Source organism: Pleurodeles waltl, chromosome 10, assembly GCF_031143425.1.
Source record: "Pleurodeles waltl isolate 20211129_DDA chromosome 10, aPleWal1.hap1.20221129, whole genome shotgun sequence".
Taxonomy (NCBI): Eukaryota; Metazoa; Chordata; class Amphibia; order Caudata; family Salamandridae; genus Pleurodeles; species Pleurodeles waltl.
The window spans coordinates 106,659,989-106,677,354 of record NC_090449.1 but is presented as its reverse complement, the minus strand read 5'-3'; the positions used below and the strand labels follow the sequence as shown (position 1 = coordinate 106,677,354).

Genomic DNA, 17,366 nt, shown 5'->3' with positions numbered 1-17,366 from the left:
GGAATGTCCAAAGAGACATTCCCCCCTAGGTTGCACCTACTAATTCATAGAACCCAGACATTCTCCAACAGACTAGTTGGGCCTTCATTTGTGTCCCTCTGTTCTTTTTTGGTCTTGAAAAGTGACATTCCTTGTTGCCATCACTTCTTTTAGTAGAAGTGATTAACTTAGTTATTGTCAGTTGGTGACCATTTTATGCAAGTGCATGAAAAGGGGGCTTCCCTCAGGACCTTCCTTCTTCCTTGCCTAAAGTTCTTCTTTTTTTTATGTGAACCATTCTACATATGTCCCTTCATTTTTTGGAAATCCAAAGGGGGAAGTTTAGCATGTTTTAAATGTAAGGAGAGTTCTAGCATACTGTCAACTATCGACATTAGAAAGAAAAACCAAATGTTTTATTTGCACAAATCTACTTACCTATAATTTAATAATTAGTTTGAAAATGTAATGCTGTAGATTCACATGCACCCTGCCCTCCACTTCAGATTCAAATTATCATAACAAGTGATACTTCATTTGTTCTGTTAGGGTGCAATTTTGCAGATGCCATACTGATTCAAATCCCTACTTTTACACATCCCTGCAGGAGAGGAACACAATTAAAATTTGTGTCCAGGTGCACGGAGTTTTAAGGGAAGGCATTGCAAGTCTCTTTGCAACTGAAATAACATCTTTGAAGAAAAGCAGATTGTAATGGTCAGAACCCAACACTTGATTGCAAGAGTTCGCAAAGCATGTATATCTTCAAAAGCAGATACAGATCTCCCTTGACTGACCCGATTTGCATAGTTTATATAGTATTAACAGTTAAATGTCCTGGTATTGAATTAGCCCTTAGTATGTGTTCATAGTTATGACAAGCAAAAGGGACTGTGGCACAGTGGAAAGTGATCTACTTAATAATTTCACAATATAGGTGAATGGAGAATGTAAGACTGGGATGATCTTTATCATCAGTTGGCAACCTGAACACTGATCAAAATGTAGAATCGATTTTTAGCCTGAGCAATTCATAAGGCCCTATTTCCGCACCTAAGATGAGATAGCAGCTGCTACGTCCTGAACGCTGCGTAATTGGAACTCCTGCATTATGAGTTATTTCCGGTTTGTAGCCCAACTGTGACAAAGCTATCCTAAACAGAGCTCAAACTTAATTGAATTTCTGATAGTGACTTCTAACTGCAAAATCTTAAACGCGTGATATTTCCCAAGTGTCCGAATGAATCTGGAAACTTTCAGCAGTACCGCTGGGTGTCGGCCAGTGGCACTGTTTAGCTTTACACTGACATTGTTCTGTTCTGGTAATGACACGTAGAGCCTTTACAAATACCACTCTCATGCCCTGTCAATTCTTTTATTTCTACAGCATCTGAGCGAACTGGCATCTCAGAGATAATTTACCTTAAAATGTACTCTTGTGCAAGGGAAACGTCGCCTCCCAAAACAGCAGGTTTTACACCCTGTAAGGACTGTCTCAAACAAATGTCTGACAGATCCTCATCAGGCCTGCCTGGGGTGCTTGGAGTTGGGCCACGACCTTAAGGCCTTTGGTGACTGACAGTCGCCACGCACCAGAGTACTCCATGGTGTGACTGGTTGTAGTGTCAGCCTAGTTTATGGACCATAAGTCACATCAGCTGGTCCTTAATGATGGTTGTTGTGGTGCTCCTAAGTCTTTAGGTAAGTTTAAAAAAAAAAAAAAAAAGAAGATAATCCACTTGGGTCTCTGCTCCTTCTCCTCTACTCGCATACTCCTCATAAGACACAAAGGTGTAACCATATCTCTGGATCTTGCTCTTGTAGTTGTTCGACATCTGAGCCAACCAGCATCTTGTTTGGCACAACCAGAGTTTCACTGGCTGTCTGCAACAGAGGCAGATTGAAGAGTTTGAGGCCTTACATTTCTGATCCTTACTCGACTGCCTCTGATGTGCTTCTGAGCCTCAAGGACCTGAGAGGCCCCTCCATTTGGGATACAGCAGGCGGGTTTGCTCCCTGTGCCAGTTTGACTATCAGAATCCCCATATCTAGCACATACTCTGGCACCTTTCTCTGTGCCTGTTCCAGGAGCATTAGTGCTGACTCCATCGATATAAGAGGATGTAGTGCTAAATGTGCTCTGTCACTATGACCATGTTCCTAGGTGCAAGGAACTGAGAAAGTAGCTCCTATACCCTGGATCACATTTGTACTGGGATCAAAGGATTACCCTTCTATTAATCTGTATCCAGCAAAGAGCAGCCGCACCAAAGAATGGAGTACACCTTGGGCTAGCAAAGAGAGGACTCTGCCTGCTGTGTTCCACTCAAGGAAAAGTTGTCCCTGAGCCCCAGCCTGTGAAGGAGACTGAGTCAGTTGGCTGCCTGCCTGTTACAGCTACAGGGCCACATAAGCTGAAATCTGCAAGCTGATAGGCAGGAGCACCTGATCGTCGTTGACTGCTGAAGTACAGCCTCGGACACAGTCCTGATCCTCAAAAGTTGCAACATTGTTGTCTGGACCCAGGTTAGTTGTCAAAGTACAGTTTGGCCGCCCAGCAAGGGAGTTACCAGTTAAAGGGTACTGCTGATTTTGTGGTTACTGGATATCAGTGGTAACTATTTTTTTTTTTTGGGTTGGACCATATCTTGATTTCGAGGTACATCAACCCTTGTGTCCAAAGTGTCACCACGGTGTTGGTGGACTGAGGCGTGGCATTAGAATGACTGCTGAGACCGGCTCAGAATCCTCATAATCGGCATCTGTAGCATCAGAACTACTCCATTGATTCCTGTGGTGGTTTATCAACCCCCACGCTAGACCCTTAACTTACAAAGTGCCATCTTAGTTTGCAGCTGAGGCAGTTTAGCTCACCAGCCACCATGGTCCAGTTTGAGCGTACCACTCAGTGCACAATCTCTTTATCAACCCCCTCACCCCCCCCCCCCCCCTCACCCAATGCAGCCCCACCTCTCATGCAGAGCCAAACCCCTTTGGAATACCTTGCTGGAGCACAACCATATGGTTGCTGGGGTGCATAACATAACATCAGACAGTTCTGCAGATAGTCTACAAAAAACCTTAACCTTCATTTCCACCTTCTACCCTTCTCTGGAACGTCTGTGGACCATCTTTTTAACTTACAACAGCAAGTGCCTGTACCAAAAAATAGGCTATGGCTAGTCTCACCATTTTCAGGTGCCAAAAAAGGACAGCCCTTCCTGCTATTTTAGACCTATACCCTTTCAATGCTTTCTGCCAAAGGACAAATTCTAAATGTTCCTATTATCCCAGGTCTTGTCTGTTGTCACATTGGAGACTGGATGCTGGTGTTGGATCTACATGGTGTATATTTCCTTATTCTATATGTAGATTGAGCAGTGACAGCCAAACACCTTCAGCCTTCACCTGGAGGTGGTTGATGTCATCTTAGCAGCAAGTCGCTCCTCGACAATCTGTATATGCCCGTGTTCGTTGGGACAAATTTGTTTGGTGCAGCAATCAGGTACCCTCTAGGCAGAGTTATTGGACATTGTTTTCCTCCCTTGTCTGACAGGGCTTTGCTCTCCCCACAACTAAAGGATATTTTTTAGCTCTTGTCCTTTTTTTGTGGTTTCTGGATCAGCTCATTTTTTAAATCACCTGATCTGTGTTTCTTGAAAGACCTACAACTTACACTTCCTCCTTGTGTCCTGCTGCTTTGGGACCTTATCGGAGTCCGCTCTTTGTACTCACTTTGAACTAGTTCACAGCTGTACCCTTGCAGTTTTTCACTCTCTAGACAATGCTCCTCGTTATAACATCAGCAAAGAAAGATAGTGCGCTTCAGACTCTGCATCAATATGCTGTTCACCATCTTTATCCCAGACAAACTGGTGTATGTGGACAAGAGCACTTTTTGCTGAAAGCTGTGATGCCATTCCACATCAGTCAAACAATCACCTGCCGACATTCTGTGGTCTCTCATTCTTCTAAGGAAGATGAGAATCCGTTGATTGTGCCCCAAAAGAGCACTGAGCTTTTACATTGATCAGGCCTGAGAACTCCAGTTGGATGATAAACCATTTGTGCGGTTTGGCGGGGTTAATAAAGGCAAGGCTGTGCAGAAACAGACTATTTCCTACATTATGTTCTTGACTAAGATCTGCTACACATTGACCAAAAAGCAGCCTCCGGGAACGGCTGAGCTCATACAACCAGAACCAAGGCTGCTACCACTGCTTTGGCTCATAGCTTTCCTCTCCTGGTGGCTGTATGTACATCTCTGGAAAGCTCAGGAAGCACTATTGTCTACACAGCCAGGTATGACGCGACTCATTTCGCCCACTTGGTCCTCCAGGACTTTTTGGCTTCAGTCAGCTTACACACCCATCTCCAGTTAGGTATTGCTTTGGTATCTTCGTAAAGTGAGGAATGTGCAGTTAAAAGCCTTTTGCAGAAAAACAAGTTACATGCCTACATTAATGCTCTGTTTGCCAGAGGCTCTCTAACCTCAGATCCGACACTAACCCTCCCATCCCTCCTGTTCTGTGAACCGGACTCCATCCACTAATAAGATTCTAAGTCTATGAATCAGCATAATAGTTTGAACCAATTTTCGATTTAGGCTCTGCTTCTGTGGTCCTTTAAAAGCAACTGCGGTCAGCATGTGGGAGTGGCACCTATACAGGCTCTGCTCTGCATGCCCTTTCCAGAGTGGCGTCCGTGCAGAGCCGCACAGTCCCATCTACGGCACACAGACATACTACTGATAGTTTCCATATCCAGTCTGACTCTTGTGGACTACTCAAAAGGTGAGTAATCTGTAGTTAGTCTCGATAAGAAATGGTGTCCAAAGGTAAGTAAACTGTTCATTAAAAGATTTTAAATGAGAGCCCTGGTACGTTCAGAGTCTAACATAAATAGAAAAATGTATTATGAGAACCTTGCTGGACTCAAAATCGTATTTTAAAGAACCTTCACAAGCGAAAGACACTGCTATCATATTTCTGACATGAGAATAGTGCCATAATTCATCATTTCATTGCCTGGCACTAAATGGGATGGGTGGATTTTTTTTTTTTTTTTTTTTTTTTTTTGGAACAAGCATATTTATGGAGCATAATGTTCCTTGGGTGGCAAGTAGATAATTCTATAAAGAAAAAGCAACTTCCCAGGCGACGATGCCCTAATTAACGTAAAAATCGTTGGCACATTATTAATTTATTTGTTGTGCTCAAAAGGTCTTTTGATTTGCAGTATACGTTGACTTGGTGCTTCCTCTATCTTGTTGCTTATCTCTTGGAAGGGCCTTAATTTTGCTAACGTGAGGGGTTGAAGTACCAGTCTTTTTGACCCTATTAAAGATACGTTTGGACGCCAAACTGTCCTTCGTTAGAAAATTAAATTTTAAAGCGGATGTTAGAATAAATATACTGCTTTCCTGTAATATGGTTAAAGTGAGTATTCAGGAGACAGGATTGTTCATTTATCCTGTTGCCGCTTAAAATGTGTTGCTAACTGGATCTTTCCTTCAAATGCTTCCAACTACAGAAGTCTCCCTCCCCACAGACCCCCACGGTAGTAGTGCAGCTGTGGTACCAGGGGATGCTAGAATATTTAGGTCACTGTTCGTGCTGTTTAGGAATCCAAATGTCTTTTTCAATTATAAGGGATTGTTTTTTTATCACCCGCGTATTAGAAGTATTTTACTAATGGATGCCCTTGACTGAAAGCTTAGGAATAATATCACGTATTGAAGCTTTCAACTTTAGAGAGCTTTGGATTAGGCGCACGAGTAAAGCAGATAATCTGCTATAACCCCTTCCGATGTTCGTTGCAAAAGTCCAGTCTCTTCCCAGTGCTCCATATATAGAATCACAGGAGTATCATTTGTAAGTTGCTTTTACCTTACATTAGTAGTTCGTGAGTGCTTGATGACGCCAGATCTAGATTAAAAATTGTCAATTGTAATGCTTCAGTGTACTCTTGCATTTGAGGGAGCTTATTTTGGACTATTAGTTTTTAGTGGCCCCTAGAAAATCAAGTCCATTAAAAGTGCTTCTCTTTGTAATCAAGCCAGAATCGGCTTGGATGTTGGGAGCACGATAGATAAGCTTGATAGATAAGCTTCCCAACTACTCATTTAAACCCTACTTTGAGTAAAGGTGCTGTTTGAAAATATACCTCTACACTTAGTCATAGCAAACTATCCAGCTGTTATGAATTACAAACTCATTGGAGTCTGTTTTGCTTAGGATATGGTTATAACATCGCTCCATGTTAAAAGCAAGAGACCCTTTTAATGCTTCGATCTATCATATGAAATAATTATGGATCTGAAAAAGTGCTACTCAAAGGGTTTTTCTGATGGATGTCTATAGATAACAAGGTTTTCACTATCCAGTAGGTTTTAGCTCGGCTGAGCTATTGGCTTTGCAAGTACTTCTTGCTGATTACAAATAGTCATGTACTAAGACCCAGGCACACGCATAGTGAGTTATCTTAAAATAGATTTTATATTCGGATCCTTTGCAAGTTGTCCTGATACGCTTGCAATACAGTGCATGCACACATTGTGTTTGTATATACACACACACAGGGCATGTTAAGTTACCCATGATGACACATGATATGTAAAGTGGTACGTTGGAATGATAATTTAAGAAAGTGCACACAAGCATGAGTGAGCAGCCTGTGAGCACCCTGCAGCTGATGAGTCATCATAGAAAGGACATACTTTCAACACGAGGAACTCAACTGGAATGGGGAAACTGGGTCAGTGGGTAAAGGACATAAAAGAAACCTGCCCAAGGAATGCTGAAAATAAAATAAGGCCTTGTTAAGTTAATTACTGGATGGATACAGCTCACCCATTTAGGACACAGCCGAAATGCTTGAGTCTGGACAAAAACCTAGACTGGGAGGAAAGCCTTCAAAACCACACCAGGCACTTTTGACCCTGCCATTCATTTATTAGCGAAGGGATGACCCAATACCCACTTTAAGTATACATGTATGTCTTGGAAATAATAGGTCTTACCAACAGATAACCTGAAAACACAAGTACAGCGGTGAAATAGGCAGTGTGCAGTACATATAATACTGCATTATGATTCAGATAATTTGTGCAATGGTTGAGGTTTTCCAGTCAGCAGACAAGTAATGGCATATCTGGAGTTTAGAACCCTGGAGGGAATAAGTGGCTCTGGATTTTTCTCGAAAGACATATATGGTGCCTCATATTTTGAGGAGCCGTTTTCGAACTAATGCAGCTGATTTAAGGAAATATGGGTATGCAGACTCAAAAAGGAAAATAAATGCTGCAATTCACCAGATTCCAAATTATAACAAACCTGATCAGCGCCAATAGGATTAGTTTATGAATGCACTGTCTAGTCAGACTTAAACATTCATATGTAAGTAACGGATGTCCTCCCTTCTGTGCTGCTGCCGGAGAGACGCCATAAATGATCTTGTTAATAAAGACAATTTGACGCAATGGAGTGTGTGCCCCTAAAAGGTCATGCTCAGTCTGGTGGATAAATGAAAAAATGATCACAACTATGGGGAAGGAGAGCACTTTTTTGTGGAGACAAACGTTTCCCCAATTACAACGTACTCCTGTCTCCCAACATGATGGCGGAGCCAAAGCCCTTCTTGTGATACATACTTTTCTGGTGAAAGCTGCACTGTCAAGCCAGACCATAAAAAGGACTCAATACACGTTTTACAGTTATCTTGCTTTGCGGAATCCTCTAACCCCCCCCCCCCCCCCCCCCCCCACACACACACACACACACACATATATATACACACACACACACACACATATATATACACACACAGACACACACAGACACACCATTCTGCTTCATTATTTTGCCCATTCTTCTGTTACCACTTTGGATGTTTAGGGCCTCAAAATTAGGATGGGTGCTTCAGAAATCTGTTATGAAGTCTAAATGTTTGCATGGTCCTGCAAGCCTCATTCTCTGGGTTTTGTAATAAAGTGCCACCCCCCACTTTTCAGAGTAATAATTAACATCTCAATGAACTGGGGGTGAGGAGAACTGGCAGTGAGGGCAGAAATTGATTGTAATTGAAAGCAAGCATTTTTACCAGTAACGTTTTGACCGTTACTTTCAACCATGTTTTCTCTCCTTTCATATGGGATATTGATGACACTTAGTCATTTGCTTTTTATGGATGAGGCAAAGTGGACATGACTGTCATGAAAGTATATATGTTGTACTTTGCTGTGTGCAAGCAGGAACCCATTTGTGACTCATCCTTGTAGCTCACTATGTGAAGGAGGAGTCTGCGATCCAGAAATATTTGATGCAAAACCGTATAACATTCCTATGCCCTTTGAAGGGTATCATGGTCATTTGAATGGAGGGTAGGGTGACAGAAGCCACATTTCAAGTGCATGGATAATTCAGGTCGCTGGGTCTCCATTGTTAACACGGTGCTGGGACAGTTTTTTTTTTTTTTTTCTTTTTTTTTTGTTTAGTTGCTGATGAGTCGTCTTGTTTTCTCTGCGTGGTAGAAAGTCGAAGAGGAGAAAGGTTTAGATTATCAGGGTTGACGTTTTTAAAAATCAGTTTCTCTACCAGGTTTAGAACAAACCTGTAGCACTGGATTCTTCTAGCAGTGGTTACATCGATAGCCTACCATCCTGGAGAAATGGAATTGAGAAAGGGACTCAAAATCTTAATTCAGACAGAACTGCCTGGAGTCCAGGCGGAAGTCCAGCCAGCTAAGAACACGTGTGAGCCCTTTTTCTCACAGTCCCTCTTGTGTGCCTAAAAGGGCCGTGAGTGCTCAGCCCTCTATTCAGGCTTCAATGTAGCCAGGGCAAAGAAACTCTAAGCTGCACGGCTCATTTTTGCAGGACTGCAGCATCCGCATAACGATGTATCCCGAGACTGTAATCAAAATGTTTTTTTTCTACCATAGTATGGCCTTAATCTGACAGTGGTGGTTGTATGCGTTCAACAAACTGTCTCCAAATAAGCACCGCTTCTTGAGCTCTGAAGTGTGTGCATGAGCATTTGGTTGCACTATTATTCACACATCGGACTCCAATCACTATGCTGCTTACTTTCAGTTCTCATCTGTTGCATGTGTGGGCTACTTGGGCCTGGCTTTGAAGTCCATATGGTAACTGAACTGCATGCTTAACAGCTGGGTGGCACCAAAGCCCATGCATCACAAAATCAGTTGGCTTAGTTGTATAAAGCAACAAAGTTGAATTTTCAAACAAGGGGCCCAGAGTAACACCTTGGTTGCATAAAGCTGGATTAGGTTGCACAGAAAAGTGGGTATCACTTAACTGATATTCTGAAGCCAGCATGTGTAATCTTTTTTTGTGTGTAGGATTCACACGTTTGTTAAATACAAAGTTTTAGCTGGTCATTCATTTATTACTAGGCTATCAAGTTTAAACCTATAAAAACCGATTAAACTCAACCAAAAGTGAATGAGCCCTCATTAATGTAAACATATACACTAATAAACTCCTGTACAACCACAAACAAAAATGGAGATCAAAGGACGAAAAGTGAGAGGTTGAGGTATTTTTATTCCTTCCTGAAGGGGCCAAAACATAACTTTGAGCAAGGTTGCAGCAAGAAAGAATTGTTTAGGATTATTCTGCTTGCGTTTTTGTGGTTTAGCAAACATTTTGTTTCATCATCTTTTTGTTTTCCCCAGTTTGTATGCTTGGATTCAAAGTTCAGGGTATAGAGGTGCTTCAGGTCTGATGTGATTATTTTATGCACTGTAGAGAATCTGGAAATAAGATCATATTTGATCTTTTGGCGGTGTTTAATTCTTTCACTGATAGGTGATATGGGTGATTCATAAGAATCTTGGTAAACATGTACTATCCGATTTACCTACAGAGACAGCAGGCTTCAAATTCTTTGATACATCAGCCCTGTTTTCTAGCAAATTTGTATTGATAACGGGTGAACTGGCTAAGACCCCAGGCATTAAACATTCAATGTAACTTGTCAGTTCCCCATGGAGAGTGTTGCACATGCCATTGTGGGGAAACATGACTCAGGACTTTCCTCATACCAACAAAATTAATCGTGTAAGGTGCCACATTGAGCTAATCTTGATTTATTTTTTTCCTCCCCCAATAGAACTTTACTGGCGGGTCTATTAAGCCCATAGTTATTGTTAATCGGGCAATTGCAATTCCCAAATTACAAAGTGATGACACTCAAAGTGCGATATTTGCATTTGGAACACATGGCAACTATGAATGTCTTAACAACCGCCCCACTTTTAATGTAGTCTGGTAAAGTGTAGAAAAGCAGTGGTAAGCATGCTTAAAGCTTCTAATGTCCAGTGCCTTAGAGTGCGGGGCTCTGAATAAATCTGGTGTGATATGGAAGTACTATGATATAGAAGTACTATGCTTTTGCAGGGTTGGTCATGCCTACCAGATCACTTTTTGTGGATCAATTATTTTACTGATAAAATTAATTGAAAACCGCAAATACAGTGACATGCAAGGCCATCTTATACCCCTGTAGAAAGATAAATGGTGACTGATACTCACTCTGGTATTGTGTGTTATTGGTATGTGTATGAGGCAGTGAAATGAGGGTAATGTGAGTAATGGTGCAATACATAGGCTTTCAATGCGAAGTTAAATATGTGCTTTATATGTCAAAAACGTTTCTGTGTTGACAAAACATGTTAGTCTATGTGGGGTGTTAGGCAGCTGAGTAAATACTGATAAACACTGATTTCCAGTGGGTTGGCAAAGGTTGGGAAGAGACCACTGAAATACACAAAAAACTAAACACTGAAAAGGGGACAGTCTATTTAATTATCTCTGTGCATTCTGCGTTCAAAGTCTCTAGTTCGCGTCACCTTCATAAGTAAGCCTAGAAACACTCTTCCTAACTACCCAAAGGGTCAAGTGCCATTGGAATCTATTTGCTGTTAGGTTTTGGATCCAGTATTTAGAAAATCTAGGAAAGCGGAGACAAAAGGCTGTTGGTTTAATTGGATCCCTCCCCTCTCCCTTAGTTGTGTGACCTTCCCCTAACACATTTCCACACCCCACCACTTGTCACAGTTGTATACTTATCGGGATTAAATAAAGATTAAAACAAAAACTGGTTGTCTAAAGGGTGTTACTTATGCGGTCCCGAAAATTGAATTACTTAAGCATGATGATGAATTTTAAAACGGTTTAGTAGAAGCTTGTTTTTTTTTTTTGTAACCTTTAAGTATGCAGTTTTAGTAAATGATCAGCTCCCAGTGGACGTGTACAGAAAAATATGTATGCTGACTACTTAATCAGCAGGAGGTTTAGAATTTGTCTTCATTCTTTTGAATGCAATGTATGCAGAATGTCCTTGCTTCAGTTCTAAATACGTTTGGCAGTACTACATCATGGAGTTCCCAAAAGGGTATACTATATAAAATAGTTTGAAGTATTCCATCACACTTAAAGCTAAAATGGGAGGTAGTTGGGTTGGTGGGCAGGATTCCCCTGAACCAGAAAATCCAGACAATGGCTGAACGGGAGCCAAACATCAAGTGCCTCGGGTCCATAAGCGCTGCCTCAATATGGGAAAACAAATAACCATTTGGTACATAATGTAACATTTCCACCATTTGCCAGTTCCTTAATGCTCATATGTTCATTTCTGAAGGTGCCTGTCAAACATGTGTACAGAGTGCTACAGTGTCAAGAGGAGGAACTCACCCAAATGGTGTCAACAATGTCTGATGGCTGGAAGTTTGAGCAGGTAAGATTTCAGGCTATAACGTTGTATAAATGTCTGCTCTAAGTATTGTGTGAGTTTCATTATCTTATTTTCTTTCTTAATGTTCTGATTTAGCCCTGTTGTAATGTTTACTTTAATACTGGTGTCGTGTCTTCTAAAGTAAAATTTGTCACCTCTTAGAGGTAGTGCTGATCACTTGACCTCATTTTCTGAAGACATTTTATTATTGTATGAAGTTTTAATTGAACAGTGGTTTAAGTTGGGGATGGCTAGTCGACATTTACTAATGATATAGTTGTTTTAATGTGTTCAGCCTTGAAGTAAATGATTTATCTTTGTCACTTGAACATTGACAGAGATGAACGTTAGAAAACATAGCATGCAAACTAATTTGGTTACTTCCCTTGTTGATGCCAAACTGACTGCTATCCCTCATGGAATACCCTGTTTAGGACCAGTTGTTGCAAACGAATTGTACATTAAGAAATCAGTATCATGAGCTGGTAATTCATGATATCTCTACCTTTGTTTTATGAGGGAAGCAGGTTGTTGAAATCCCAAATATCACCCTAATCAGTTTTGATTGGCTTCTGAGGGAATGACTAGGAGTCAATTGGTTTCGGGGATGTCTGTGTTGCCACTCTTAGTGTTGGGTGTGGTTGTTCCATATTGCTGTAGAAAGAAACTCCATATTCTTGAATGGTGAGATGTTTTCAATATCCAGCAGGTCTGCAGTCTAGTCTCCCGGAGTGACAGGATCACAGAATTTCATGAAATAGTGCGCACACAACACAGAACAATCTGTAGCAGTGTCCCCAAAGTTTGTGCAAGGTCCTGCCCCAGTATAGATGCTGCCTGGAGTGGAAGAGAAGGTCCTTGAATTTTATATTGAACAGTTTGTAGCTGTGGCTTAGGACTTTGTTTTGTCGGTTCCCCTGCAATACGTTCATTATCTGTATCAGTGTGTATTTTTAACTTTAGGGATGGGTTAGTGTTTTACTACATTTTTGCTTGTCATGTAAGTACAGTCCTTTCCTTACTCTTTTTTTCACACTCTCCACTAAACATTTAACTCAATTTTGCATTATTTAACCCAGTTTCCCTCTGTTGCCTGAATTGACAACCCGTTCCAGGTCTCCTTTAACTCCTTTTATCCCTGTTTTTCTATTTTCATATCTGCTTCACATTTACTCTTCAGGTCTGTTTATGCTTTGCTCTGTGCTGAACCTTGCTTTCCCTACTAGGAATTATGGAACCTTTCTGAAGAAGTCACTCTTAAGAGCTCTGCACATATTCTGAAAGACTGCCATTTTTCTCCAAACACATCGCATTACCTTGGCCTTACCTACTGCATCATCAAAAGTTTATTACTGAGTAGCTCCATCTTTGTGCTGATTCAAGAACACATTACATTACATTTTTATTCCAATGATTGCACTTTTACCTCTTACTCAGACCAATTAGAAATGTTAAAAGTAATTGGAAGGCTTAAAATTGTGAGTAGCTAATAGAGAAAAAACTGTCGCACTTTGAGGGACTTCATTTACGGTGGAAGAGGGGATACTGAAATCTAGATGACTTGCATCCTGTCACAAGATGCTGCTACACTTTTGTTATTCTACGGTAATAGAGGAGGATCCCTGAACATTGGGTTTTGCCATTGTTGCCTTATATGAAGGGGGGGGGGGACCCTATCATTTCTGTCTGCAACCCACAGCCATACAGAGCACGAATGCCCCATATGTTCAAATGTCTTACAAGGTGCTACTGGACAAAGAAGCTATACTGTAGAGCGAATTACTAGACAAATTAAAAGAAAATGCTTTTGAGTTACAAAAGCAACTAGGTTGTGGAAGAAATACTTGAATTAATCTGATCTACTGGCAATTACTCGGGGAAGCATCACAACCCACAGTATAGCACCTACCGTACCACCTCAGTTTGGATCCAGCCGTGTACAGATCAGTCTTGGCCCTGTTCCTCATGGGTACAGGCCATGTCCTCCCTGAAACTGAACACAAGCAACCCAGGATCGGTTTTGTCTATATGGGCTCCTGAGCTGGGTATAGCTTGGTTCCAGCTATACCTGGCTGATAAACCCTTAACTAAGGCGCAAAACCGGTCTTTAGTTGCTTGTTTTGCAGGACAGGGAGGACTTGGTTTAGCAGTTCGGGCTGGACTGAGACTGGAGGAGGTTCAAGGCTAATTTGCATATAGCTCGTTATAATCTTGAGTGACAAAACAATGGATTGGGATGTGGCCCGGAGTCATTACCAGTGGATGAGATTAAGTCAAGCATTCCAGACATCATATTTTGTGTACTTAGAATCAGAAGGCAAAAAAGGCTAGAGGAACTGGTGTCCCCCCCCCTGGCACCTACTGGGCCCTATTTTGATGCACTCTCCTATCTTACTACCCTTATCAGGGAAGTTAAGAAAAAATGCACCATTAATAAGTCAATTCCTGTGTGTGGAGCGGATCAAAATTAAAATGTGCATTGAGGAGTAGGAATTTGAAAGGATCTGCTGTCTCCTAATCCAATTTTTTCTTGATTGTGTATCTCGATACACCCAGCCCCTGAAATAGATAAGTTCCTGAAAGGTCCTCCATGTGTAACTGGAGCCTGTGTTGCCGCCAACATAAAATATACTTCTAGAAGATAAGTGACCTCTTTAAAAAAAGAAAAAACCTCCTTTTAATGACACACACAAGAAGACAACACTTGTGACGTATGTACTCCTATAAGGGGATACTCCTGCAAAAGGGCCACTCTTTATAGGAGTACTTCAAAATGGGGCCTAACCATTTTTGATGGCAGAATAATTACATGAAGTGAATGCTTGTGCTGTTGCTATAACAATTTTAGCTTAGTTTCTATTAAGACTAGTCTAACATGTAAAAGAATGGAAATGAGGAGTTAAAGTATGATTTTAGTAGAAAAGAATTTATAGAGGCACTATTAGTAAGCTGAGGCTGTTTTGTAGCGGTTACTTGAAGGGGCTCAGCTAGCAATGGGCACTAATTAGTATGTAGCAGTTTTACTTCTGTTTTATGATGAGCATTCTCATTTAACAGGAAGTGAGGGCGAAATTCTACAGTGGGAAGAAGCCTTATCTGAAAACAATAGCACCCAGACAAACTTGATGGGAATCCATCGGTCTCTGGGCTTCCCATTTAATGAAGTCTATTTCTTTGGAATGAAATTTCCATGAAACTAGGAATTAATTTCACTGCTTTAAAATCATCACTGTGAAATATGGAGTTTGGAGCCACTTTCTTTAGTGCTTTAGAAAAGCCAATCAAATAATATTGACCATTTAGAGCAGTTAACTTTGCAATTTGGTCATGTACAGGGCCACTGAAAGGTATCTGATAGACTTCTAGTTGCAGATTCTTTACCTTAGAATTTTCCCTAGGCGTCTGTCTGGATCCGAAAATTCTTTGAGCAGTACCCTTGCGTGCAGTTAGGTGGCGTCCGTCATTAGCATCTTGGTCACCGGATAGGATGTCGTGGGTTGTATCTAGGTGCCACCCTGGTGTGCTGACATCAGTTCTTTTCTTTACGCCCCAACCTATGAGCAGATTCAATGAGAGCTACTTAGCGGGTTTTTGGCTGGCTTTTTGACTTTTTTGGATTTTTTTTTTTACTTCTGCTACGTCGATATCGAGGAAAAACAGCTTCAAGCCCTGCAGCGCCTGTCACCACATGTCAGTGATGGATCCGCGCCTGGTGTGCCTGTGGTGCTTGAAGCGTGACCATGACCCAAAGTCGTGCTCAGACTACTAGGCCAAGAACTTGAAGACTTTGTGGGAGCTGCCCCTATAGCTGCTCGCAGCCCGGCATCATGCTCTGCTAAGGTCCCGAGACTGCTTGTGAAGCCATCACCAATCTTCCTTGTCACATTTTAAATCGACCAGGCATCAGTTTCCGGATCTGGACCGGCATCTGTCTTGCCATTGCGACTTTCCCGGGTGATGGTTCTGATGTCAATGCTCCTGACGTCACCTGGTCCTGCGGGCAGCTCCAGTCCTATACTCATTGCCGACTTGGAGCCAGAGTGGCATCACTCAACGCAGATTCTGACTTCGACAGGGACCCTGGTCCCTAAATAGGATCCTGACCCTTTTTTTTTTTATGCCTATGAGTTCGGTGAGAGTATAGAGGGGTCGCTGGACCCTTTAGAATACCAGCTAAGGACTGGGCTCAGGAACTGGGTGAAGCCAGCGGTCTGGATATCTGCCTTGATGCTATATGCTTTCTTCTCCTACTGTGGCTACGAAGGAAGGGGTTTCTTACTCCATGATGGTGCAGTGAGCAGCTGAGGTCTTGGGCCTCGAGCTGTCTGTTAGCTGTCTGGTTCAATTGCCTGACTGAGATGCTTAAGCCTGGGGCTGCAATGTCAGAACCCCTTTTGCACTTCAGTGAAGCTCTCACGGATGTCCTGTTGGGGACCTGATCCGAACCCGGCACAGGGGCTCTTGTTAACAGGACAATAGCCCACCGCCATGCACCTGCAACTAAGGACCTGGCCTTCCTGACCCAACACCTTCCCCCCCCCCCCCACCACCCAACCCACCAATACTCCCGCTCTGTGAACTGATTTCTAGGGACAGGGACTTCCCTTTCATGGCCTTAATTCTGGTGCACCTGAGTCTGTGTACTTCATGGCTCCTCGCTTCTGGCGTGGAAAGTTGTGAAAAGAAACTGACATCAGCGGTCGAGGTCCGTGCCTGTATACAACCAGTGATGTAATTTCCTAATGTGGAGTTGACAGACTCCACTTAGCGGCTCGCAAGGAACTGAACAAACTCCAAAATGGCATCTAGATCAGTGGGCACAAAGAGCACAGAGTGGTGCCCTGTGTAGTTATATCAAGGTAATTTGTTCACTGCAAAAAAGACAGGCACTCCAAGGGTCAGCAAAATTAATCTAGTTATTCATCAGAAGTGGTTCATGCTAATGCCAAAATAATGCATTTGAAGAAATAGATTGGTTGAGGCTTTTCGTATATGGCTGAAGCATGCAGTCTTGGCATTGTGTACCACTTTTTGGCAAACAAGTAGGTGAATTTGCAGGCCCTTGGAGTGCTAGTCTGTCTGTTTTCACACTGCAGGTGTGTAGAAGTGTGTGTGTGTGTTTGTGTGTGTGTGTGTATATAACTTTGAACTCCCTACCCACCTGCTGTTTAAAAAAAAAAAAAAAAGTATATTGTGCCTGTAAAATGGTGAAATAGCTCAAGCTGTTCTGTACTTGGTGCAGCTAACACTGGGAGTAAAATGTTTTAAAAACCTCTTTAATGAACGTCGATTCAGCAATTAACAAAGGTAAAGCTGTGAATAGTTGGTTGGAGCTGTTATGATATTCGTATTCAATTAGACCCTGTGAAATTGGAGTTTGAAAAACTTTATTTTCTGTGAAATAGCGGAAACCAGGCTCAAAGTTGTGTATGTATAGATGTGTATTTTCAGAAGGATGTGGTTTCGAACTAGCCTTTCAGCCACCTCCCAATGGCCTCCGTTTTGGTGGTGATTCAGGCCATCTTTTCCTGAACAAGCAATGCTGGATGAGATCCACAGCTGTTTCAAGGACATCCCAAACATGATCACAAGCTTTATATGGTGCTCCATATTCAAGGTGTCCCAAATGTA

The 17,366-nt window shown here is 42.0% G+C and overlaps 1 protein-coding gene across 2 annotated transcripts in view; it reads left to right on the top strand.

Annotated features, from left to right (window-relative positions):
- LOC138261172 (BTB/POZ domain-containing protein KCTD5) overlaps positions 1–17,366 on the top strand; it is a 195,054-nt gene that overhangs the window by 78,378 nt on the left and 99,310 nt on the right. For both annotated transcript variants that reach the window (XM_069209884.1, XM_069209885.1), the window contains exon 4: positions 11,643–11,738. In XM_069209884.1, the coding sequence (XP_069065985.1) occupies positions 11,643–11,738 (96 nt within the window). The remainder of the gene's footprint in view (positions 1–11,642; positions 11,739–17,366) is intronic.